At 38.6% G+C, this 26,919-nt stretch overlaps 3 protein-coding genes across 3 annotated transcripts in view; 2 read left to right on the top strand and 1 right to left on the bottom strand.

Annotated features, from left to right (window-relative positions):
- The window catches only part of kcnk10a (potassium channel, subfamily K, member 10a), a 41,936-nt gene extending 27,161 nt beyond the window's left edge, over positions 1 to 14,775 (top strand). The window contains exons 4-7 of the mRNA XM_065263784.2: positions 10,202 to 10,362; positions 11,162 to 11,354; positions 12,303 to 12,445; positions 12,560 to 14,775. Coding sequence (XP_065119856.1) covers positions 10,202 to 10,362; positions 11,162 to 11,354; positions 12,303 to 12,445; positions 12,560 to 13,213 — 1,151 coding nt within the window. The 3' untranslated portion in view covers positions 13,214 to 14,775. The remainder of the gene's footprint in view (positions 1 to 10,201; positions 10,363 to 11,161; positions 11,355 to 12,302; positions 12,446 to 12,559) is intronic.
- LOC135745439 (uncharacterized) lies at positions 686 to 2,606 on the top strand. The gene is made up of 2 exons (XM_065263744.2): positions 686 to 1,454; positions 1,900 to 2,606. The coding sequence occupies exons 1-2, from the start codon at positions 989 to 991 to the stop codon at positions 2,604 to 2,606; spliced, it is 1,173 nt and encodes a 390-aa protein (XP_065119816.1). The 5' UTR covers positions 686 to 988.
- Positions 3,472 to 4,952, bottom strand: LOC135745438 (uncharacterized). The gene is made up of 2 exons (XM_065263743.2): positions 4,841 to 4,952; positions 3,472 to 4,516 (listed from the first exon to the last, which is right to left on the bottom strand). The coding sequence occupies exons 1-2, from the start codon at positions 4,876 to 4,878 to the stop codon at positions 3,472 to 3,474; spliced, it is 1,083 nt and encodes a 360-aa protein (XP_065119815.2). The 5' UTR covers positions 4,879 to 4,952.
- Positions 14,776 to 26,919: the final 12,144 nt, after the last annotated feature.

Raw genomic sequence — 26,919 nt, 5'->3', positions numbered from 1 at the left:
ACGGTTGCTTAGTGATTTTTACGTTCTTGGCTACGGCGGTCTGACAGCATAGTTCCGGTCGCCGTAGCCGTTCCATTCCCAGCTGTTGCTTAAAGGAGCATTTCACCCGTGAAAACATTAATCTTTATTAAAAATGTGTCATATTTGTAGTTGAAATGTAACATACATTTAGAATTTGGTGCCTATTTGACAGAGAAAATGGGTGTTTGTAGTCTCACCCCCTCAACAAAGATATTGCACTTCCTTCTTTCAATGATGCAAAATGATGATTTTTACATCATTGAAAGAAGGAAGTGCAGCACTGAAATCTGTATTTCTCCTGTCTCAGCGGCAACTGAGGAAATGATGCATGACCATTCAAAAACATGACTGGGGTTCTAACTATACAAAGCTTAATGCAAATGGGTGAAGTGTCCCTTTAAAGTCCCTATTAGCTACACGAGTGTCACGAGCAGCAGGGCAGCAGGTAAGCTAATAGGGAAAATAGACATTTATCCTACATGCTGCTACTGTAAGGTTTGCGACAGCATGTGAGTTATGCTTAACCAATTCGTAAAACTAGATTTCAGCTGCTTTCTGAAAATGTTCTCATACTTTCTGTAATGTTATCATCGAAGGCCAATGTTACATTACATCCTCGTGTTATTAGTTTGGAGAAATTCATCTAGTGCAATGAAATCTAAGGGGGTTTTCACACCTGCCTTGTTTAGTTCGATTGAATCGTACCAGAGTTCGATTGCTCAGTTGGTGCAGTTCGTTTGGGCAGGTGAGAATGCAGCAATCGAACTCTGGTGCGCACCAAAAGCGGACCAAACAAACGGACCGAGACCAGCTTGCAGAGGTGGTCTCGGTACGCTTTCAAACGAACTCTGGAGCGGTTCGTTTGTGGTGAGAACACGATCCGAGACCGAACAGACCTAACTGCAAAAATTATTGCGCATTTTGAACTAAACCAGCTGCCGTACTCAGCGGCGCTGTGCATTATGGGATGAGGAAGTGCTTGTTGACAGTTTACATTAGCAGTATTAGCACAACAATGGCAGGTCGCGGACAGACTTGGAGTTGCGAGGAGGTGCGAAACCTCATAGAAATTTGGTCTGATGAACATATTAGATCACAACTTTCAAAAACTCATAAGAACAGCGCGGTTTTCTCTTTATTTAGCAAACAGCTCAGGGATAGGGGATTTCATAGGTCTGTGGAGCAGTGCCGGATTAAGGCGAAAAAACTCCGCCAGCAGTACATCCAAGTGCGAGATGCACTTAATAAAACAGGCAGCTCGGGTAACGAGAAAGACAAGTTCCCCTGGTACGATGATCTGGACAAAATACTTGGGACAAAACCGGACGTTGATCCAGTGGATGTTGTTGAGTCCCATGAAAATTCAACTTCGTCCTCTTCCAATGATGCCAACACAGGTGACCGGGCTACCGCATCTGACACAGATATTGACGGTGAGTTTACCACTTTTCGAAAGTTATGGTTTAACTAGTTATCTATTGTAATATGCATTCGCTATGCCAAAATGACATCAATTTACTTCACATTAAAGTAATCATGTTATATCGTACGTTTCTCAAACAGAAGGCTGCATCCTCTGTATGTCGCATTTGTAGGCTGTGTACGTCATCAAGACTTTCTTATTTCAGAATATTAACAATTATAAAGGTGACTATTATTCTTAGTTAATCGTAAATTGTTGTTTGTTGCTCAGTTAACTTAAATAAACCAGGTTTGATGACGAAACAGCCTGCATATGCGACCTCCAGATAGATGTAGCCTTCCTTTTGAGGAACGGTTAGACACACACACACACTTTGCACTGTGCATTGAAATATATATTTTCATCCGCATTAAAATGATATGACTAACACTGAGAAATTGTGTATTTCCAAACAGTGGGAGATTCAAGCAATGTATCATCCCATACTGATATCTCAATCACTGCTGCTGCTGATGAAGGAGTGTCTGATGATCCAAGCACAGAGAGCAATGTCAATGAAGAAAGCATCAGAGGAGGGAGACTGCCCATTCCTGGAGCCAAAGCTCGAAAAAGAAAGAAAAAGTCTTGTAAAACTGATGATGAAGTCCAGTCATATATGATGGACAACAAAAGGATGCTGACAGATTTGCAAAGAGCTGAAGAAAGCCAAGTGGCTCAAGAGGCTGCCTGTTTTGAGAGAATACTTAAGGCACAACAGGAAGCCGAGGAGAGAAGATTCCAGGTAATGCAGGCACAGCAACAGGCCACTAACCAAATGTTTCTCCAACTAATGGGCACTCTTACAAGTGCGTTAAATCCTGGTCAGCCTCATCTTCATGCTTCAACAATGCCTGGTCAGCCTCAGCCTCAACCTCATCCTGCAGCAATGCCTAGTCAGCCTCAATCTCATTCCTTACAATTACCAGCCTGGACCACGACAATCCCACCAACATCAATCCCTAGTGCTTGGTCCTTGTCCCAGCAGTTTCAGCCAACCCAGCCTACTGCCCTGCTGCCAGTGAATCATCCACATCAGCATCGGCAATCAGAATCTCCATCCACCCAAGATGAGCATCCTAGCACTTCTTCAATTATACATAGTGCACACTACTACAACTTGTAGCTGTTGTTTTTTTTTAATATAGGAAAGGATTTGCCTATAATGTTCAGTTAATGTTTATTTTTTTTCATTTTAATTGCTAGGTAATGGTCATGGTTTCCGTTCAGTGTTCTGAATAAGCAAAAAGTACTACTTTCTGCGTTTACATTTCTGAGAAATATGCTACCTCATTTTGTTTCAACTTGTGGGATACACAAGGATAATATAGTAAAAAAATATATTTTTTTGAAATTACACATATTGCACGTAATGTTTGGCATATTTCTTAATGTTTTCAGCAAACAGTTATGGCAAAGTTACATTCATCTGAAGTTAAACAGGCAGTTTTAGAGTTAAGAATGTTATTTTTTTAAAAAAAAAATTTTTTGTGTATGTTTACAAGTGTAAAAGCTAATCCAGTGCCTATTGTTAGCAGTCAGTTAAACCTCAATGAGACCCTAAAGGGCACCACTTATTCACTGAAATAATAACATAGTACCTTTGCTTACTGTGTTTGTGTATTGCCTTTTACATGGTAAATGGAGGTTAAAATCAAATCACAAGCAATATGTTACCTAAAAATGTTTTATTGTAATTTCTTATTATCTATACGACACAGCACTTTATCACAATTATTCATAGTACATGGAGAAAAGAATGTTTGTTAAAATGTGTCAACTGTACATTTGTTACAAATTAAACAGAAAATAAAACTATTTACATCAAAAATGTTTTCTTTTAATCCATTTTAAATCAGACAATATAAGGTGGTTCCAATACTAGCACTTTTCTTTAAAAAAAAGACAGATCATTAAGTGGGATTACACATTTCTACTATTCTTTATTATTGTGAATACTGAAAACAAAACTATTTACAGGCTTTGGTTATTCACATTGTAGCAAAGTAGCTACACAGTGCATCTCTTATGTCATGTTGCTGCTGTGCAGGCCCCTGTTCATCAGGTACAGGTCCCTCTTCCTCTGCAACTGTTTCTCCCTCCAGAAATTCCTCCTTCTGTACCTCACAGAAATTATGCAGCACGCAGCAAGCGGAAACAATGCGGCTTATAAAAGTTATGTGTGCATCATTTTCTTTAAGAAGGCAACGCCAGCGTCCTTTCAGGCACCCAAAGGCACGCTCAACTGTCATACGGGCTTGGCTTAATCTGTAGTTAAAGTTAAGCTGCTCTTGTGTTACTGCTCCTCCTTCTGGGTAAGCTTTCATGAGCCAAGTTAGTAGAGGGTAAGCCGAATCACCCAAAAGGAAAAGAGGAACATCAACCCCCTCAAACGTTTCAGTCCAATGAGGTAAAAGATTGCCTGCACTGCCACGCTCATATAGTGAAGAGAGGGAGAAAACACGGGCATCATGTATCTTGCCTGGTCGCCCAACATTAATGTCCCAAAATCTCATTCTATGGTCCACCACACCTTGCAGAACGATAGAATAGTCTCCCTTCCGGTTGTAATAACAAGAGGAGTTGTCAGGTGGAGCTTTGATCTTGATATGGGTTCCATCTATTGCACCTGCCACCTGAGGGAATCTCCATTTGTCTCGAAAACCCTGTATTATCTGCCTGAACTCAGCTGCGGAGGGATGCTTGATGTACAGAGGCTTTATTACAACATTTATGGCAGTCACAACCTCTTGGGTGATAGTGCAACAAGTTGATAACCCAACACCAAACAGTTGTGAGATAGACCTATACTCCAGGTTTGTGGCTAACCTCCAAATACAAATCGCAACACGAGTCTCTACTGGCACAGCCTCTCTGTATTTCGTGTTCTGTCGGGTCAGCCAGGGCCGGAGAGTGTCACACAGTAGTCTGAAACTGCCTCTTCGCATTCTGAAGTTTTTCAGCCAATCATCATCTGTCCAGGTTGCATTGATGTGGGGCCACCAACTATCATTACGTGCACGTGTCCAAATGCTCCTGGGTTTAAAAAAGATGAAATTTGTGACATTAGATGTTATTATGATAATTTTTAAGAAAAGATATCTTAATTTTCATTATTATTATTATCATATGTAAACTGATAATAGGTCGATCTCATTTTGCTATTAATATTTTACACTTTTAATAAGTTTGTCACTCTCAATAAAAGTACTAAATGCATTGGCACAGTGGACAGATAACAAACGGTTTAATGGCAAGCAAGGGGTTGATAACACAGTGAGAATGCTAATAATGAGACCTTGGAGGCTTTACAGAAGCTTACAGAAAACAATTTAAAAAAAAGACAACACATAACATTACCTCATCGGTCGTTGGCAATATTTGCGGAAGATGAGCATGTCACAGTTTTGCAAAAGTAATGCTCGCCGCCTCCTGAAGTGTCTTGCGATGCGTCTTCGCCGTTTGCAGTGCATTAAAATTTTTTTTTCAAGCTGCAGACGCGCTTCATTCTGAAAATGAAGAGTTTGCATAGAGTGCTGTATACAAGCGATGTAGTAGATTACAACCACGAACATAATTACAGCGCGCAGTCGTCTCTCCATGGTGTCTGCTGTATTTTCCATAGGTATTTTCCTCTTTTTGTTTACTTCCGGAGTTTCGTTGGAATTTCCCGCACGTTTATTCTGACCAATCGAGAAGCAGTTTAGGAAATACGTTCAAATACATGTGGCCAATGAGTAATGTGGATGTTATAACATGACTGCATTTTGGTTCGTTTCAACTGGTGCGGAACATAATGATCAGTATGGTGTGAAAAGGAACCAAAACTGCTAAAAAAGCTAAAATGTATCATTTTTTGCTTTTGGTCCGGACCAAACGAACCGAACTATATATGTGAAAACACCCTAAGACCATGTCCATCTCTAAATTGTAAGGATGGAACTTATCATTGATTTCATGGTAATGCTTTACATGAATGCTGTATAAGTGCAGTTATTAGGTTCATGTTAACATGTAGTTAAAAGCTCTTACTGATCAAATATCATCGCGAGCGCAGCCTGATTCTTGCTGTTTACCTATTTAATGTAAAAGATTGTACTTAACACAACAAACAATACATCATTAGAAAGGTCTAAGGCTCAAGCGTTTGTATTTGACCTTTATATTATATAAAAAAAATAATAGAGACAGTAATGTCTTAATTTGTGTCACAAGTTATGAAAATGAAAATCGGACTCCATACCTGTAAAATGAAATATGACCCGGGGTCGTCATGAAAGCACTTCACAAAACAACATCTTCGGGGCTTCTGGTTCAAAGGCATGCATGTTTGGAAACACATTGATTGATTTTATATGTTTACTTCTAATTTCTAAAGAAAAGAGTAAAATTTATTCAATTTTTATTCCAAACGCGGTGATATGAGCCACTGTTGAACTGACCTTTACACGAGTCTGTTCATTCATACGTGACGCCTGAGGGCGCCCTCGTGCACCATCGCGCAGAGACACTTTAGAATTGACACACGAAGAACGCTGCGGTCCGATTCAGAATTTACACTTTTAAGGGCATTTATCTACCCTGCTGCCAATAACATGCAAATAAAGATGTTCTGATGGATAAAACAAGAAGACAATAAACTTAATTAGGATTATATATGGTATATCTGTGTTGTTCCGGTCATGTTGGGTATTTTCATAATGCAGTATATTTATTTATTATAATGCAACACTTTAGCACTGTGCAGAATACCAAAAAGAAAGCGTGTATTATCTGTTTCATTTTGCGATCTGAAGCCACATCAGCTCAAAACACTTGATCTGCTATAAAGTTAGTTTGGAGCAAAAATATTAATCCCACTATTTGTCGTGTTTTGTCGTGTTTGTCGTGTGCTAAACTAACAAAGTGGTGTGTTTTAGCTATGAAAAATAGGTTTTAGGAATAATTTCAAATGGTTAAGCTTATTGTTTCTTTTTTTGTAAGTGAGACATTTAATCAAAGAAATAAGCAATTAAAACACTGTGATAGACCGGTTAACTTGCTGATTTAATGATAGCTAACACTTTTATACATATACACATAAGTCCTCAAAACTTCTTTCTCAAAATTCTTGCGAAAGTAAATAATATTTTCCTAACTTGCCTATTTTAGTTTGATGTATTATTCATTTGTTACAACATTATTTAAATAATGCCAAGGAAAGAAAGAATAAAAACACCAAAGTAATGAATACATTTGATTGTTATTTGACGTAAAAAAAATTATGCCCCTTTAAGTCCGTCAGCCCCTGCCCCTGAGGAGGTCTGTGCACGCCACAAATTTGACCCATAGGGACCATACCTGTATGCTTTGTTTTCCTATAATAAACCGTAAACCTTGTATATCTGATGGAGAAACAATAAAATTAACCAGTAAACATATGTTGAGTTGTAGAAACTGTGATGTGCATTTAAGCAATCTAACTTTTTAATTTATTTTATATACTGTAGCGCTTTTATTTGATTTTGTTTATTTTCAGTGGCCATTCTAGGATTTTTCTGTAACAGGGGCCATTAAGGGGCCACATGTTACATTCAGGGGCCAAGTACAGGGTACATTCAAGCACACAAAATAATTTATTCAGTATGGTGCGAATACATTTTGGCAGTCATTCCTTTATCAAACGCTCTAATAAAAAATGAGCCAGTAAAGTTCTTAATTATTTTTTTCATTTATTTATACTGTGCATAAAGGACACAATGCATCACTCGGTCACTCACTCAGTCAGTCATTCACTCAGTCAGTCAGTCACTCACTCACAGAATTACAGCACAGCGATTAATCAAGCAAATATAATACAATAACGGTGTGGATATATTATACATCCCAGCTTAAACATCTCATACAGTACACTTAAATAAGGTAAAGTGCAGCAGAGCACAGCAAATTCAGAACAAACAAAGAGGTATTTAAACATGTACGTATTAGAGATGCACGGATGGGCTATTATTTCATCCGCAACCGCATCACAAAACTCATCATCCGTCCGCCATCCATCCGCACCAACGTTTTTGACCAATTTTCAAAACCGCACCCGCCCGCCATCCGTTGATTGGGCGATGCAAGGCGCTGCTGATGACAGCTGCGAGACTAAAGCTCTCAGAATATCAGCAGTGAACTCCATCTCAGATCGGCGCACAGGGACAAAAATAAATAAATAGCCTAAATTAAACGCACAAATTACGTAGCCTGCACTGATGTCATCCTTATTTACCACTTTGGAAAACTTATTCCAGGCAACCCTTTTCTGACCTTCTATTTCCTTTGTTTTAATTATAAAGGGTGCTTAGAATAAAGCCTCAAAATGCGTCCTTATTTCTCCGCACTGTTAAGTCAATGATTGGACCCTTAACAGCCAAGGCTATCCCAAGATTTATTGCACGCATACAACGGCTGCATATAAAGGCTGGATATTCTAAAGTAAACAATTAAAACCTTTATTAAATAAAAGTGTGTATTTATTAGAAAACTTTTTCTTGTCACTGTTTTAGTATTAAAGTTATGTTTTGTGTTAATATCATTCTGTTTATGTTGCGTATATTTCTAAGGTTGATTAATTTGATATACTGTTGAATAGTTTAATCTACATCAACGTGTCATATTTTCTAAAATAAATTAATATCTTTCTGATTGCATACTTAACTGACTAATTAAAATAAATAAGTTAACTAAGAAACTTTGCTAGCGCTATCTTAGCAAAAACATGTAAGCCACTAAACTTTTTAGCCATGTTAACAAATTTATTGGTTTACTTCGACAGTGCTTTCAAGCGCTCCTTCCGCAATTAAGTTAACAAACCTAAAATAAGTGAGACCAGCAGCTAAATATCCTTTCATATTTTCATGACAGCCAACACGAGGATTTGTGACTCACCAAGAAATGACTTCAAGTTGGATATATGTGCTGCGTCCAAAACCGCCTACTTCATACTATATAGTACGCGAAAAGCAGTAGGCGAGGCGAGTAGTATGTCCGAATACATAGTATTTGAAAAACAGTATGCGAAAAGTACCCAGATGACCTACTACTTCCGGTTAGATTTTGCAGTGTGCATACGATGGACGCTTCACTATCCCATGATGCCCTGGGAGAGGAGTTATCCAACGAAGAAGAAGAGGCATGCGGCTGTTTTCGCGCTGAAATGACATGACGCGATGAAGACGTATGTCACGTGATGTAGCAACATGCCGGATGTAGTACGTCCGAATCTCATTCATACTACCAGGATTCATACTATACAGTACCTACTGTTTTAACGCCAAGTAAGTAGGTACTTCATCTAATTCAGTACCTACTATACAGTATGCGGTTTCGGACGCAGACATGGATTCTTTCTCCCGCCTACTGGCATAATGTATGAGAATGTTCTGGTATCGCTCAAGCCAAAGCCGATCGCACATTTCGCAGTCAGTTTAAAGCATAAGCGCCAAGACCTCTGCTTCTTCTCCCAAGTTGCATCAACACATTACTGCCGCGAGTGCCGCCAATTGTTTCGGGGTGGAATTGCAGCTGTAATCATTGTGACTTATTTCTCCGGTTGCTCTTCTCGTCGATGATTGATAGAACGGGGGCCAATCAGGGGCCAATCAGATTTCAGCAGGGACCAGGGCCCCTGTGGCCTCGCCTCTAGAACCGCCCCTGTTTATTTTGCCTAAAGACTTTCAAACTTAACAATTAATTTATTCAACAGAATATTCAAGAAAAATCATATATTTTGTGAGCACCAGACATCGGTTTCTATGATATACAATATTATTATATCTTATTAACTGGTGCACTGTCTACTGGTTTCCGATTATTTCACAATGGTTTTTATTTGAGCAAATAAAAATATATATATACTCTCAGGATCAGAATAACTGTGGGTACCTATAGACTAGGACTGCATCCTTCATATCTCCAAAGAGTCTTTAGTTTTATCAGATTTATAGAAGACAGATACAGCTAAACTGCTTTTTTTTGAAGAGCCAAGCTCTTGAAGGCAAAACGTTGGAGGAGCAAGACCCAAGCACACAATACAATACAATTGTTTACATTACAGTATATGCTTTAATGCACTGATTGCCAGCAAAACGCAGACATTTGATTCAATTTTATTTTACGGATGCAGTTACGACCACATGACTGGGTCTTTTATTGCTGGGGCTGCACTATCATTGAATTTAGCGTCGAACTGGACCTTGTTTATAAAACATTCATCACTGAAATGCCTAGAACAAACAAACACACTTGCAACTCCATTGCTGCCCTGGTAAAACAAACCTCATCCGCTGTTCCCTTAATGCTTCAGAAAACTCTTCAGAAAAGGTGGGCCCCTGTGATTGCTTATGTTACTAATATTTTTTTATCCTCCCCCTCCCTTGTACTAGGTGTATTTGTTTTTTTTAAGTATATTTTGTTTGATATACAATTATCAATTGAACTGTGGCTTATATTGTTTAAATATGATGGACTAACATGATACACTGCAGTGTATGTTAAGTTGTGGTTCAAAAATAAAAATACAAGTTCAAAAACAAAAAATGGTACTGAATTGTAAATTAGTGTGTTATTGTAAGAGTTTTTAAGCTTTATTGCAATACATTTTTCGTACTACATGCATTCTTATAACTTAAAAATATTAACTTTATATTCCATATTTTAGATCTAAAAATAAACCATCAATTTCTTGTCTATTTTAAGGTTATGGCAACATCGCTCCAAGCACAGAGGGTGGGAAGATTTTTTGTATCCTCTATGCAATATTTGGTATCCCACTCTTTGGTTTTCTGCTGGCTGGTGTTGGTGATCAACTGGGGACTATTTTTGTCAAAAGCATTGCCAAAGTGGAGAAGATGTTTAGGGTAAGTTAAAAGAGGAGAACACAACTGGGTTTTTGTGTGTGTGAGAGTATACACCATATATATGAGCTTTTTGGAATATGTATTTGTAATATAATATGTGCTTAGATCAACATCAAAACATACACAAGTAGCAACCATTGAACAGACTGGCAGCCTTATTTTCATGCTAATAGAAATTAAAATATGTTTAATTAGACATTTCTTGAGTACACTTACTGAAAATACTGGACACTGCAGTGATGCTTCTAGGAAAATTGTGACCACTGATCATGTTGTCTAATTTGTCACAATATGCACAGCCCATTTTACATTTTCCCATTGTGGAGGATGCAGCAGATGTACGTGATCTTAAATAATTTACTGGGACCATACAGCTCCACTCCACTGTGATTTAGGCTTCTTTTTGATGTTAAAGATTCTAGTATTAAAATACTTGCATGTCAAAGTAAGCATATCAGATTAGATGTTTATCAAATTGTAATTCTGTCCATGACTTCCTGGAAGGCATTAGAAAGGGATATTGGAGCATTGGGTTGTGATAGGTTGGTCCTACCTTGTGATCTTACCGGTTTAGATGACACTTTATTAGACCTAATCAGTCTGCTTCAGATCATCATTACGCCCTGCGGAGAGCTAATGAACACACGCGACCTTGACTAAGTCACAAAGTGTCTTTTCATGCAGAATGTGGCTGCTGCTAGCAGTGATGTTGTGCTGCATGCATGACTAAGAATGACTCTCATACTATTTTGCTTAATTTACTGAATCATGTTGCTTTGTTTCTGTTTTACCCCTGCAGCACAAACACAATCAGATAAGCCAGACTAAGATTCGAGTAGCCTCTACATTGCTGTTTATCCTGGCTGGGTGCATCCTCTTCGTCACCATACCAGCTGTCATCTTTAAACACATTGAAGGATGGTCTGGGCTAGAGGCCATCTATTTTGTGGTTATCACCCTGACTACAGTTGGCATTGGAGATTATGTTGCAGGTACATACAGAATTAAATTTATACTAGATAGGCTCAGGTAAATATGAGTATTGTTGGAGTTATGTACACTGTCTCAAGTCAGAAGGTCTTGAAAGGCTCTGAACAATAGTCTGATTGGGGCTGTTCTTGCATGACTGGCAATTGCCAGACAATAGCTGCCTATGACTTGGGCATAACTGGGTGAAAAGATCTCACCTAAACTTTTATTCCAAGTCTAGGATTTTTTATTCCAATCTTAGGTCAGTGAGTCTTTATATTCATTTTATAGCTTGTAAAAGTGCACCAATTAAACCCGCTGAGTAAAAATGTTTTCAATCCCAGCTATTAGTTAGTAGGAGTTTCAAAATGCTGTTATGTTTTAGGTAACAAGACAGTGAATCAAATAATATACAGTTGGATTTGGTGACTTACACATTCAACTCAGAAATTTGAAGATGAAGAAATGTACTTTTACAGTATGCCTCCAAAACACTCTTTGTTCAATATCTTATCCAAAACACATCAAAACTTTTCACAAATTCACTGGAGATCAGCTTCTGACAGTAAGAGAATAAAACAAATGCACAGATTGCTTGGCCCTGAATAAATCTGTAAAGTAGTCATGTTACAATTAGGCCTGCATTAGTTTGTGTCCTGCTCACACCTACTGATTCACGACCTCAGCAGCAAGGGAGCTGATTAAGATGCAGCCGTAGTCTTGTCATGTTTCCCTGCCCTAATTGTGTCCAGGTGTGTCTAGTAACGCTTGATTGTCTTGGGTAAATACCACAGTGTTTCCAATTGTCCTTTGTCTAGCTTTGTTTCTGTTGTCAATTGGTAGGTGAGGTTTGTAAAATGATGTCAAGTAAAATCTATGTTCTCGTATTATTATTTGGGTCCGTTCTGCTCACCTATCCGTGGATTATTGTTACACCAGCTTGGAAATAAAAGTGTCATTGTCTCTTTCAGGGGGAAACAGACGAATAGATTACCGTAAATGGTACAGACCTCTTGTGTGGTTTTGGATCCTGGTTGGACTGGCTTACTTTGCTGCTGTTTTAAGCATGATCGGAGACTGGCTGAGGGTACTTTCTAAGAAAACAAAAGAGGAGGTAAGACCTTTTGCTGTGTACCTTGAGTATTCGAGAAAAAAACGTTTTCTCTTGCATTTTTGCCTGGATAACTAAAGGCACCCAGATTTATAAAGTGTTGTCTTTTTGCCTAAGGTGGGGGAAATTAAGGCCCACGCTGCTGAGTGGAAGGCCAATGTTCGAGCAGAGCTTCGAGAAACCAGGCGTCGTCTCAGCGTGGAAGTCCATGATAAACTACAGAGGGCCGCCACTATTCGTAGTATGGAGCGCAGGCAGCTGGGTTTCGACCAGCGGGCCCATTCGCTTGACATGCTGTCACCTGAACGTCGAGCTGCTTTCAACAGCTTGGATGCCACAAATTTCAAGACATCCTCCCAGGAGAGCATTGATACCAAGCTAAACAACCTTCGTCTACGAGTTGAGCAGAACGAACATCGACTAAGTGACCCAAGCCAGGCGTACTCTGAGGATAACATCTTCAACCGTCTCAGTTCTGTCACAAAACTAACCAAGAGGAATAAGAACAAAGAGTTGAAGAAAAACATCCCAGACGATGGTCGAAAAGCTTTAGACTCCTTTAGTTGTAATAATCCTACGATGGATGAAGAGAAGGAGGTAGAGGATGATGAGCTTGATAAAGAGGTGAACATCAGTCTAACCAGCTTGCCTCTATTTGTGGAAAGCCCTAATAAACAAAATGGATTCATTCCTCTGCCACCACGTTCCAAAGATGAGGAAAATGAGAAAAAACTTGAAGACAAGGAGTTTCATTTGCAGATGGAACCCTAGAGTAAGCAAAGTACACACTGAAATGGTGGTTAAAATACTAATACCAAAAGTGCCTTGTGTAGCCCTTACCGTGTTCTGCTGTTCATTTAACTGTTCACTGTGTCCTGAAAACTTGATTATAGTAATTTGGCAACATTAGCACCTGGAAATCTTTCAGGCAGCTGGTTTACATCTTCAGTTTCTATTAATTATAAAAATGGTTGTATGAAGTCGAGTAGGAAAGAATCACATATGTTGAAAGTTTTTTTGCAAAAGACTGACAGTGCTGCAGCTTGGAATAATTCCTGCCCGGCTCAGCTATATACTTAAGATAATTTGCCTGCAAAACTTAACTGTTTTAAAAGCAGTGTCTGACATTCAGTCCCATTCGTTCCATGTGAAGAAACTTACAGTACCTAATGACTCACTGATATTAAAAATGAGAAAACCTTGAATATTTAAATATTGACATAGTATATGCACGAAGCTATACTTTTCTGTAAAATAAGTAAGTGCACAGTTATGTGATAGATTAATGAAGTTAAAATCTCAGGTCTTGTTGTCCTACTGTAGTAGTTAAATTGTTTGGCACACTGTGTTACAACAAACAAATTGCCGCTTTTTCATGAAATATCTGAGGCTGTTTAAAAAATATAGTTTTCATAATTTGGGATGGAAGAAAAGCCATAAGGTAGAAAGACAAAGTAATGCATGGAATGTCTAGCAGAATTTAAAACCACTGAATTTTTGTTCATATACTGAATTTTACTGACTTTTGTTCAGATATTCTGAAGAGTCTTGACATTTCCTGTTGCCTTACCACTAGTTGCCTGATGGTAATAATTTCATAGTATTGTAACCCCTCCACCATTTTACATCATTAGACTTAAATAACCAGGGTAGCATATTCATTTTTTGTCAAATTAATCAAACGCTATAAGAAAGAATGTGTTCATTTTTGCAATTTTTTTGTGTTATGCTATTTAACACAGTATGTGTCATTTTAACAAATTATGCGTCATTTTGTGTTAAAAGTAGCACAAAATGTGTTGTTCCAATAATAACACAGAAATGTGTGTATTCTGGAATATCGCATTAGGCGTGTTGTCCCTAAACTAACACTGATTGTGTTGTTTTTAACACATCTGTCCAAAGAATAAATGCTGCTAGACATTCTATGATTATGTGTAGGAAGGACAACCTTTGCGATATATATGAGATACTTGGGTTTATCCCAAAGGTGTGTGCATCCCAAAAGCATAGCGAATATGCGCATTGCTTTTTATTTGCTCTAGATTACTTTCAGGATATTATTGATTTTTCACATAACTCACACAAATGTAAACCGGACATGGACTCTTTACTTATTGGCTTGCGCAATGGCATCGTGTAAATTTCATGCCGGAGTTGAATTTTTTTAACAGATGACATGACAAAAGCAAGTATTGTATGTTCGCTGTAATTCAGCATTGCGGCATTTGCATTACCGGTCAAGAATTTGTGTCTATTGACATATTTGTTAATATTGACTATATATATATATACAGTCTTGTTCAAAATAATAGCAGTACAATGTGACTAACCAGAATAATCAAGGTTTTTATTATATTTTTTATTGCTACATGGCAAACAAGTTACCAGTAGGTTCAGTAGATTCTCAGAAAACAAACAAGACCCAGCATTCATGATATGCACGCTCTTAAGGCTGTGCAATTGGGGTATTAGTTGAAAGGGGTGTGTTCAAAAAAATAGCAGTGTCTACCTTTGACTGTACAAACTCAAAACTATTTTGTACAAACATTTGTTTTTCTGGGATTTAGCAATCCTGTGAATCACTAAACTAATATTTAGTTGTATGACCACAGTTTTTTAAAACTGCTTGACATCTGTGTGGCATGGAGTCAACCAACTTGTGGCACCTCTCAGCTGTTATTCCACTCCATGATTCTTTAACAACATTCCACAATTCATTCACATTTGCTTGGTTTTGCTTTAGAAACAGCATTTTTGATATCACCCCACAAGTTCTCAATTGGATTAAGGTCTGGAGATTGGGCTGGCCACTCCATAACATTAATTTTGTTGGTTTGGAACCAAGACTTTGCCCGTTTACTAGTGTGTTTTGGGTCATTGTCTTGTTGAAACAACCATTTCAAGGGCATGTCCTCTTCAGCATAGGGCAACATGACCTCTTCAAGTATTTTAACATATGCAAACTGATCCATGATCCCTGGTATGCGATAAATAGGCCCAACACCATTGTAGGAGAAACATGCCCATTTCATGATGCTTGCACCTCCATGCTTCACTGTGTACTGTGGCTTGAATTCAGAGTTTGGGGGTCGTCTCACAAACTGCCTGTGGCCCTTGGACCCAAAAAGAACAATTTTACTCTCATCAGTCCACAAAATGTTCCTCCATTTCTCTTTAGGCCAGTTGATGTGTTCTTTGGCAAATTGTAACCTCTTCTGCACATGCCTTTTTTTTAACAGAGGGACTTTGCGGGATTCTCGAAAATAGATTAGCTTCACACAGACGTCTTCTAACTGTCACAGTACTTACAGGTAACTCCAGACTGTCTTTGATCATCCTGGAGGTTATCATTGGCTGAGCCTTTGCCATTCTGGTTATTCTTCTATCCATTTTGATGGTTGTCTTCCGTTTTCTTCCACGTCTCTCTGGTTTTGCTCTCCATTTTAAGGCATTGGAGATCATTTTAGCTGAACAGCCTATCATTTTTTGCACCTCTTTATAGGTTTTCCCCTCTCCAATCAACTTTTTAATCAAAGTACGCTGTTCTTCTGAACAATGTCTTGAACGACCCATTTTCCTCAGCTTTCAAATGCATGTTCAACAAGTGTTGGCTTCATCCTTAAATAGGGGCCACCTGATTCACACCTGTTTCTTCACAAAATTGATGACCTCAGTGATTGAATGCCACACTGCTATTTTTTTGAACACACCCCTTTCAACTAATTGCCCAATTGCACAGCCTTAAGAGCGTGCATATCATGAATGCTGGGTCTCATTTGTTTTCTGAGAATCTACTGAACCTACTGGTAACTTGTTTGCCACGTAGCAATAAAAAAAATATACTAAAAACCTTGATTATTCTGGTTAGTCACATTGTACTGCTATTATTTTGAACAAGACTGTATATGTATATATTCGCTTTTGGTGTGCACACACTAATTCTGGGTATAATTAGAATTGGGGTGCTTCATTTACAAATGAAAATGTCATTTATTTATTTTTTTTAACCAGAAAGCCTTTGTTTATATTAAATATCTGTATATTTAAAGCAAAACTTTACAAATTGGTTTCTTTGTGTTACGATTATTGCCCTCTTCCCTACAGACAGAACATTTGGAGTTGGCGCAGTGATAGATATTGAAAGGGTTGTTTTTGCTTCTCACCCAGGAGCATATAACATATTTGTTTGTGTGTTTGTGTTGAAGAAATGTTGCATCATCTGATGTGTTTGTTGTCTTGTTGACTGTATTAAATAAAAACTCCCTGAGGCAGAACACCTTACAAGTACCTTATTTTCACCAACTCAAAAGCGCACATACAAACATCTACAGCTGCAGCAAGGTGCTTGTTGTTAGCTACTTTCTTCTTTTTGCAGCAGTCTAGAGTGAATTCAACGATGGGCTTTTTATTTGTAATAAAAGGTTAAATGTAAAACATTTTAAAGCATTTAAAACATGTTAGAGACATGGATCCCTATAAGCATGCTATTGTGTTAATGTTACCATGCTTATGGTAGTGATTGTACCACAAACATGCTTTTTGAAACTGAAATGTCCATGTTTGAGCTCTATTGGGATGCACATGCTAGTAAATTGCTGTCTGCAGTATATATTGTGCAACCATTACGTTCAATGTAGTGAGTGCCTTTTGGAAATAAACACAGTTGAATAAAAATCAGAAATGTTGTTTTTTATTGTGTTTTCTCTTAACTTTGACCTTCACCATTATTCCACAGATATCACTCTGAAATGTATACATTTAAAAATGTTAAGGGTTCACAGTTTAAAGTCCCCATTAACAAGAATTCAGCATTGTGATGTATTTCTGATTGAAGGTTTTATGAGCCACATATTTTTTTTAAAATAATGACCCACATATAATTTGTTTGTATTTGAAATTTGTTATATTATAAATACAACATTGAATTAATTTTTTTGTGCTGTGCATAGATTAATCTAGATTAATCTCATACAAAATAAAAGTAATTTTTGCATAATATATGAGTTTGTGTGTAATTATAATGTATATATAAATAAAAACACATTCATGTATGTATTTAACAAACATTCACGTGTAAATGTGGGGATTTTTATAAATTCTATATTATATGGCAGCAATCTGCTCACGAAAAGCAAATCTCTTCTGCTCTACTAAGGAATAGAACTCTGCGCATCGAGTTGGTTGGGTGAAGGCACCACAGCGGGGGCTCGCTGTTTCCACCCCCTTTCCCTTTTTACTCACTTTAAGTTGAGTGTGTGCGTTTCCTCCCCTGTGTGCTTCATCAGCTTGTACACAGCTAAAAGAGTGTATCCCCTAAAAGAGCTTGCAGTTGATCTTGGGTCTTTTTAAAGACTGCCGTTCTCTGCATCACTGGCGTTAAGCGTCTTTTTAAAGATGTCTTTCCATCCATTTTCGACTCCTGGATGTGGCAAGTACATGGGTCCCTGTGATGGACACGATCGCTGTGTCTTGGCATAGAGCACGCTGAGGCGGCTTTCGTGGGAGGCACATGCTCCGCTTGCGAATCTGCGGGGTCAGGTGCCGTTTCTTCGTGATCGCTACGCTTAGTTGCTGATCGCCCATAAGAAGGCGGCTGTGAAGCTCCGGAGAGACGACCTCCGCATTACGATGCTGAACCGGTCAGCTGGTTCATCCAGCGGCCCGCAGCAACCAGTTGAGGTTCCGATGGAGATGGAGGGTGCTTGTTCTACGTCACTCTCTACCTCTATTGGGCCTCCCAAGGATTCGGTATCTGCCGTAGCATCGGAAGGGGGGGCTATCACTTTCGGCTCGTACTAGAACAGTCTCATACGAGACTTTTCACTCACACAATTGTGTGCTCAAACACCTCGCCCATCTCGGTCTTCAGGTCAATTGGGAAAAGAGCAAACTTTGCCCCGTGCAGAGGATCTCTTTTCTCTGTATGAAATTGGTCTCGGTCGATCTCACAGCATGTCTAACAAAGGCGCGCATCCAGTCAATTCTGACTTGCTTGAATAAGTTCAAAGGCAAGACGGCGGTCCCACTGAAACAATTTCAGAGGCACCCGGGGCATATGGCAGCAGCAGCGGCTGTGACTTTGCTCGGTCTTCTCCATATGAGACCGCTTCAGCATTGGCTTCACGACCGAGTCCCAAGGAGAGCAAGGTTCAGCGCTCTACATCGAATTAATATTACACCGACATACCACCCCACGTTCACTGGCATATAAATTGCCTTGAGTTGTGGGCTATATAGCTTGCTCTTGTCTGTTTCAGCAACGAGTTGCGGGGCAAAGATGAATTAGTTCGCACTGACAACATTGCGACTGTTGCATATATGAATCGCCAAGGTGGTTTGCGCTCTGGTCACCTGTCCTATCTCGCTCCTCCTTTGGAGTCAGAAGAATCGGAGGTCTCTTCATGCCATTCATGAGCAGTGCGCCCCGGCAAGTGCAACTCCACCACTAGTCAGTTCAGCTGATTTGGAAACGTTTCATCAGAGCACAGATAGATCTGTTTGCATATCCAGAGACAACCCATTGTCGCCTGTTTTATTAATTAACCAAGGGAACACTCGGTGGGGATCCATTGGAACACAGCTGGCTGCGGGGTCATTGTGCAAAGTCAGGGAGGACGAGGAGTGCATTCTTCTAATTGCACCGTACTAGACCACCAATAGTTGGTTTCCGGAACTCACGCTCCTCGCAACAGCCCCCCCTAGCAGATTCACATTATGGCACCTGCGTCCCGATCTGTGGAACCTCCATGTGTGGTCACAGGACGGGGTGCGGAGGTTCTAGGTGGTTTACCCCAAGCGGTATCTAATACCATTGCATTGTCTACGAGACAGGCTTACACGCTGAAATGCAACCTGTTTTTGACTGGTGTACTTCTCAACGAGAAGACCCCCGAGAATGCACGATCAGAGTTGTTCTTTTATATCTTCAACACTGCTTGGAGAAAAGGCTGTCACCATCTACTATTAAAGTAGATATAGCGGCAATATCTGACACCACATACAGATAGATGGTAGAACAGTGGGTCAGCACGACCTGGTTATTAGGTTTTCAAGAGGTGCACGAAGGCTGAATCCTTCGCACCCTCCCTCTATTCCTCCTTGGGACCTGTCCATGGTGCTGAAAGCCTTACAGGACGCTCCCTTTGAGCCTCTGCATACCTAAGTATTAAGTTTCTTTCTATGAAAACTTTAACGCTTCTTGCACTGGCTTCCGTTAAGAGGAAAGGGGACCTTCATGCATTTTCGGTCAATGATTCGTGCCTTTAGTTTGGGCCTGCTGAATCCAGTGTTACACTGAGACTCCGGCCTGGCTATGTCCCTAAAGTTCCCACCACTCCTTTAAGAGATCAGGTGGTGAACTTGCAAGCGCTGCCTTTGGAGGAGGCAGATCCAGCTATGGCTTAGTTATATTCTGTACGTGCACTAAGTTTTTTATGTGGATCAAACTCAAAGCTTTCAGACCTCAGAACAGCTTTTTGTCTGTTACGGTGGTCAGCAAAAAAGGGAAAGCTGTTACCAAGCAGAGAATGTCTCATTGGATTGTAGACACAATCGCCCTTGCTTACAAGGAACAGGGCATTCCTTTCCCCTTTGGGTTAAGAGCCCATTCAACAAGAAGCGTGGCATCATCTTTGGCATTGGCTCGTGGTTCCTCGCTAACAGACATTTGTAAACTTGGGCTGTTGTTGTTTACTTAGAATATATATATATATTTAAAATCAACCCTTTCACGTGTAAGTTAAAAATATTTTATCTGACCCCTTGTGTCCATGGCGACGGGTCATGATTGTCACGTGACACACCGCAACAACAATAATGTATTCTATTCGTTTTATTTCGTTTTTCCTTTTTTTAATTAAAATATTAACTAACTTGCTTACCATGTCAACTATCTGATACTCCAATCCTTCGTTTAAAGATCTTTATAAATTATCTTGATCTATAACGAGATGAGTCCTGTCCACCGAATTTACAGCACCTGAATTCCCCAGCGTTTCTGCTTATCTTGCCTGTGACACACGCAGATTTTCAGATGCACACCCAGAGTTTTTTTCTGGCTACGGGTCACGCTTCTTGAATGCGATGAACAAAATCGTATGGTATAGTACGATTTAATCTATTCGTATTAATTAGCACGAAATCCCTGCAACACAGGGCTGTGTTAAATGCGATGAACTAATCGTACGATTTCGTACGAGCCAGCTCGTATGATTTCATACGATTTAGCCACTTGGTTAAATCGTTTGAATTATTACGAATTCGCCGTGAGATAGGGTTGGCTTGAACCTGCTTACATTACGAGGCATTTTTTGGACCCAACATTCAATAAGAAAATTCAACTGCAGTAGCCACCGTTCAACCTGAAGATGGCAGCACTCAGACGTTTTTACACCAGTATTGAAACACTTTATATCCAAATGTCAAAAAACTTACTAAAATCAATGAACAGCACTAATAAAACCCCATTCTTACAGATCATTAACTAAAAAAAGTTGGTTTAGGGTTGAGTTATTATTTAAGAAAACAGCTATACTGTTATTAAATGAGACTGTTTTTTAATCAACGGGGCTCTAAAATGAAATGAATGACAACTATAGCAGATTACGACATAGATTTCCATTGATTTCTTAACCCTGTTGCAAGTTGAGAAGCTTTAATATACATAATTTGACTAGTTTAGCCTTAGTTGCATTTCAGTTTTATCACAACCAACTCGATTTAAGACTGCATAAAAATCCTTTCTTTGCATATTGCGTTACAAAACAAAACAGTGTGTAACCGATCACATTTCTAGTTTATGTTAATTAGCTTATACGGGCTACGTTAATTTAAACAGCTTATAAGGGCTGACTTCGCATTAGAATCATAACACAAAACAGGGAACGTAAATCCCCTTGTGTTTTTTTAAACTGGGGTGAACAGAGCGAAGACTTTACAGTGGAAAGAAAACTGCATTGTATTGCTCCAGCGTCACATTGTGTAAACTGCATTTATAGTAAGGAAGTGCACATATGCAGATATCATAGGAAATAGCAGTAAATACACACACCTTGTTCTCTTCTGAAGTTCACGCGCACTGTGAGACCGTGGATTGAAGACGGCGCTAAAACGCAGAGTAAAGACGGGGCGGAGCTAAGAGGGCTCAGCTTAAGGGGGTTGCGTGTGCGGCACAGTCCTTGGCTGGGGCCCTCAAAAGTTCATGGGCCCTTAGAATCGTCCTAACTTTTCCCCCCTTTACGGCGCCCCTGCCCTTAAGGGTTCCTATGTGAGTATTTCCGTGGGAAGTCCTCTTTTTACCACGTTACCCTTAGTGGAGCTCGCTCTGTGCCTCTCTAAAACCATCACCTTAGTGGTAGACCCATAGATGGTACTCTTTTTGCAGCAATCTTAGTTCCGCCTGATGAGTTCGCCTAGTTCACTATCGTGGGTTAAGGAACAAGTAGTGACCGGCCTTTGCTCTAACCACATTTCTGTCTCCCTAAAGAAGGAGAGCCAGAGGGCTTACACAGGTACTGGAAGGGTCAGCTTCAGTTGCGCTTTGGTAGGGATTCGCAATTCGTTGGTCATGACGTGACGTCATAGTGACCGACTGAAAGGGATGGGAACATATGTAACCTAATCTACAAAGGAAGTTGCCTCAAAACTAACAGAGGCCATGTCACTGATCTCAATCTGGCTTGAGCAATCCTATTTGCAATTGAATATATCTAAAACAGTTGCTATGTTCTTTTCAAAAAAATTATATTATCATAAAACCAAAAATTTTAATATCTTGAGAGGGATTATAGGTCGTCACAGAATTTAAATATTTAGGATTATATATAGATTCAAACATTAATTTTAAGACTCATATTAAAAAGTTAGTAATAGAATTACATTTAGTTTAGTGAATTTTAGATTTATCCGAGATTCCCTTTCAACTGAAGGAGCTAACTTATATTTCTTTTCTATGATTTTATCTCACATAACATATTGTTTAATAAGCGGGTCTAATACACATTCTACAACAATAAAACTATTAGAAACTTTATATAAACAAGCTTTAAAAATATTGGATTTAAAACCACACCATTACCATCACTTTAGAATTCTGAGTAAATATCAGTTACTTGGGATAATCTAATCAAGTTCAACAATATCTGTATAATTTTTTAAAATCAGACATGGTTTAGCACCTTCTCCATTATGTGACCTTGTACATTTTAGATCAAGTGAGGTTAGGGTAACCAGAGGAGCAGTAGAAAAACAAGCTTTTGGTCAGGCTGTTTTTTCGGTAAAGGCAGGACAGCAATGGAACACAGTACCGGTAGCCATCAGAGAGTCTTTGTCATTCTTTTCATTCAAAAAGAATGCAAAAAAATGGCTTATAGAGAGCCAAACCTGTGAGCACAAGTTTATTTTGTGTGTATTTATTAATTTATAATTATTTTCTATGAATTGTACTTGCTACCTACAATGTGTTCTATGTAATTTTATTTTGTGATTTTATGAATGTGATCGTTTTTTAAGGTTGCCTTTTTACACCTGGCTGGAGGACTGCCGATGAAAATTAGCACTTTTGAGCTAACTCGGGTACATTTACATTATGGTAATGTTGATGAATGTACACTCTCCTCTTTTAAATAAATAAAAAATGAAAATGAAATGAAAGTGACTGCGGTTATGCCCACTGAGTGGCAAAAGAGAGCTGCAGAGTTTGTGTACAGTGTGAAATCAGCGAAAACATGGGGAAAACACGTCTAAATGGGAAAAGCTGTTGTGCGATAGGTAGTACTAACAGACTTAACAAGAAGTCGGAGCTATCGTTTTACAGAAACACCCTATGGGGAAGTAAATGGATCGTCCATGTTAACGTCCACAGACAACAGGTGGGAAGTTGCTAGGGTCACGATCAAGCAGAGGTTTTACTTTCTACTTAAAAGTATTTTTTCAAGTATTTGTATTTTATCCGTGTCTTTCTTTGGAAAACACACATTCCAAAGCATATTATCGTAATTTCTACTCTATTACATTTCATAAATACAAGTTTTTGTTTTACATTTAATATTTAAGTACATTAACATACTTTTACTCAAGTTAAAGTACACAATTATAATGTAATTAAGAATTAAATACATTTTAATATGCAATATTTAAGAATATACAGTATGATTCTATGCTTTAGAATGTAGTGAAGTACAAATTTTCCCAAGACAAACACCCTAATAAAGCACAGATGCTTGGAAAATGTAACTAATGCAACTAAGTATTGTCCACCTCTGCTATCAAGTCCAACTAAATTCAGTTTAAGCTGATAATAGTCAGTTTTACTGGCATTTTCACAGCAGCCGCTATGAAAACCAGCCATTTTGTTGAACGTTTGCCACTCAACAGGGCGTGCTCCGGCGTGGTCATGTGGAAAAGTGACGTCAATGCATACCCTCTATATGTGTGGTGATGTACGGTTTTAGCCATTCATTGAACTTCATTTTCTCCCCGTGTTTTTCAAAATGTTTGAGGGTGCAAGAGAAAAAGTGTCTGTGAATTGTATGACAAGAAGAGAAAGGCATCTGAAGAAAGAAACAAGACCCCAAGAGTGTTTTGGGGAGAATGTTTCACAAGCTGGTGTGGGCTAAAAGCACAGGTTGGGCTTCCCACTGATACCTCAGTTGTGAAGTTTCTACTTGACAGGTAAGATTTGGCATGCTATTTGGAGAAATCCTTTTAAAATCACTTCTAGTACTAATAAAAGTTGATGTAAGCTTGTGCACACGTTTAATAGGCGTACCCTCTCGGGAGCAGGTAGGGTGTTGCGCATGTGCATTTTTTAAAAAGAGGGTGAGGGTGGTTCTTTTGAAAGGACTGAGTGACATACGTACATATGTACAGATAATCCATATTGAGATATGAGTAGAGATGAGCAGAGATATGAAATGAATGTGAAATACAAATGCAAGCAGTAATGTATGTAATGGTGAGCATGTTAGTAATATGCGCCTATAAATGAGACAACAATGCGTGTTTGCTTATCACACACATGGATGCGCAGCAACACACAAACTGTTTAAAATATGAAAAATTAAAGGATGAAAATGTAAAAGATTATTATTGAGTCTCTTGGACATAAATGAGAAATGATTTTGAGACGTTAGAAGGTGTAAAGAGCTGCTTCACCTGTAGCCGGGTATGTAATTGAATGTTTTGCTTTAAACAAATGGAAATATTGCATCTAATTTTAAATGTTTTTTAATGCTATCCTACGGATATACTGTATTCAGTGTTTCCCAATCCTGGTCCTCGAGGCCCCCCTCCCAGAAAGTTTTAGATGTCTCCTTATTTAACACACCTGATTTAACTCATCAGCTCGTTAGGTAGACATGTTTACCATTTTGGAAGGAGGCTGATAAGTTGAATCAGGTGTTTTAAATAAGGAGACATCTAAAACTTTATGTCAGGGGGGCCTCGAGGACCAGGATTGGGAAACACTGCTATATGATTACTTTGTACCTGTGGGTATGGTGAGAACCTATTTTAAAGAAACAGTATGTAGGATTGCGGCCAAAACTGATATTGCAATCACAAAACTTGTGGCTAAAACTGTTACTTGCAATCACACAACTGGTGGCCAATACACAACATGACAACATAAACATCAGTTAAGGGTTGCAACTCTTTTAAATGACAATATCCTGGCCAGACCACTGTTGTGAGTGATATAAGTATTTGAAATGGAAAAGATTTCTAAATGTCTAGTGACATATCAGGGCCAGTTTATGATTAATTGATAAACATTTATTACATACTGCTACTTTAAGTAATGCTTTTCAAAACACTCATTGCGCTGTCCGAGTGCTCTCCAATCATCAATTCTTTATCTCCTGTTTGTAAGGTTTTAATACAAAAATAACAATTTCAGTACACATGAGAAAACGCAATTTTTAACATCAATCAAGAGGGGCTCTTCTTCCTCCGTTTAGTTTTTCAGTTTACAAATTGGCCAATATAAATAGACAATAGTAGTTAAATTAGCAAAAGTGGATTCAGCACGCCCCTTTTAGACTGTGCGCTTTAGACAATGCGCTTAGATCATTAAAATAGGGCCCTTCATGTACCAACAGGTGCCTATGAATTTAACTTTCAGGTTAAGAGCAATATATGTACCAAGTTTGGTAAATATAATGATAATTAGGTAATTATATTTAAAAATTGCACCAACCGTTTAATCAAAAGAGGGGTAATACACAGAACTTTACATATTTTAACGTAGCGATTTTGTTAAATATGTGAAATTGGTTTGTATATGCCACATGTATTGCTAGTAGTTTGTGACTTAAAATGTCACATTAAATCTAGAACATCTGACCTTTTACTGGCTGGACTGTAATTAATAATTTTATCAGTAAAATTGTCCAGATTGTTGATAACAATATGTGGCAACAAAAAAATCTTAACAATTTTGTTTGATTTTGTTATGTTATATATTTTATATTTGTTTGTTTATTTTTATCTTATGTATTATAGATGCTTGTTTTTTAATGTTGTATTTAAGAATAAACCATTTAAGGTTTTATCTCATATAGCACATTCGCCTTTATACATTCATTGTATTTTCTCACAATTTGTGGAGACACTCTAAAGTGTCAAATATCTCAAGAACATTTAAACACCTAATTAAGAGTGCAAAAACTTATTTTTCTTCCGAGGGAACTGGTGCTGCGTCATATGTTTATGTGTTTTGTATACTCCATTTAAGTATGGTTAGAGGTCAGTCTTACATTATAAATTGTAATGTAGTCTTTAAGGAAGATTAATAGGTGCATACATTTAATATACATAGGTGTTACGGTCATGTCTTGTGTTCCCCTGTCTCGTGCTCTTATTATGAAGTACTGTTATTTTTTGCCATGTTTGTAGTCTGTTGTAGTTCTTTTGTTCATTGGTTCTTGAGGTGATTGTTTCCCAGGTGTGTCTTGTTATCCTGTTCCCCCATGTGTATATAACTATATAAACCCCAGTGTTTCAGTTGTCTTGTGTCATTTGTGGATTACTGGGTTTGTGGTCCTTGTTTTGGTTTCTGCCTTAACCATTTTAGTGTTATTTTATATTACTTTCTTTATGTTCACATTAAAGTAATTACAGTGGGGCTTCTGGCCTTGGTCAAACGAGTTTCTGTTTTCGTTCTAAAGATCATATGGGGAGCCCCATACATAGACTCGCCCTGGGCACACAAATTTGCTAAAATCCTCAACTATATGTAATACGCTTAAGTAGCAATAGTTATCCTCCTTGGAACCGAGCTGACTTAAAGGAGTAGTTCACTTTAAAGATGGGGTCTTAAAGTCAATGGGCCCCATCTATAAAGTGGACTACTCATTTAAGCCACATCACTGTGTGACACTTGCACTACATGTGAATGGCCCCTACGCTAATAGGATTTAGTTTTTCTCTCCCTGTCTCGTCCTCAATCCAAGGACACTGAAACAAACAGACCCAGT

Source organism: Paramisgurnus dabryanus, chromosome 12 (genome assembly GCF_030506205.2).
Source record: "Paramisgurnus dabryanus chromosome 12, PD_genome_1.1, whole genome shotgun sequence".
In the NCBI taxonomy this organism is placed as follows: Eukaryota; Metazoa; Chordata; class Actinopteri; order Cypriniformes; family Cobitidae; genus Paramisgurnus; species Paramisgurnus dabryanus.
The sequence above is the reverse complement of the archived record's forward strand: the minus strand, read 5'-3'. Positions and strand labels throughout refer to the sequence as shown.

What these genes read in the sequence shown, in the direction of transcription:
- LOC135745439 (XM_065263744.2), top strand. Translation starts at nt 989, where the DNA reads ATGAGGAAGTGCTTGTTGACAGTTTACATTAGCAGTATTAGCACAACA. An exon ending in ATCTGACACAGATATTGACG is followed by an intron (nt 1,455 to 1,899) that starts GTGAGTTTACCA and finishes ATTTCCAAACAG; the next exon opens with TGGGAGATTCAAGCAATGTA.
- LOC135745438 (XM_065263743.2), bottom strand. Translation starts at nt 4,878, where the DNA reads ATGCTCATCTTCCGCAAATATTGCCAACGACCGATGAG. An exon ending in TATTGCCAACGACCGATGAG is followed by an intron (nt 4,517 to 4,840) that starts GTAATGTTATGT and finishes TTTTAAACCCAG; the next exon opens with GAGCATTTGGACACGTGCAC.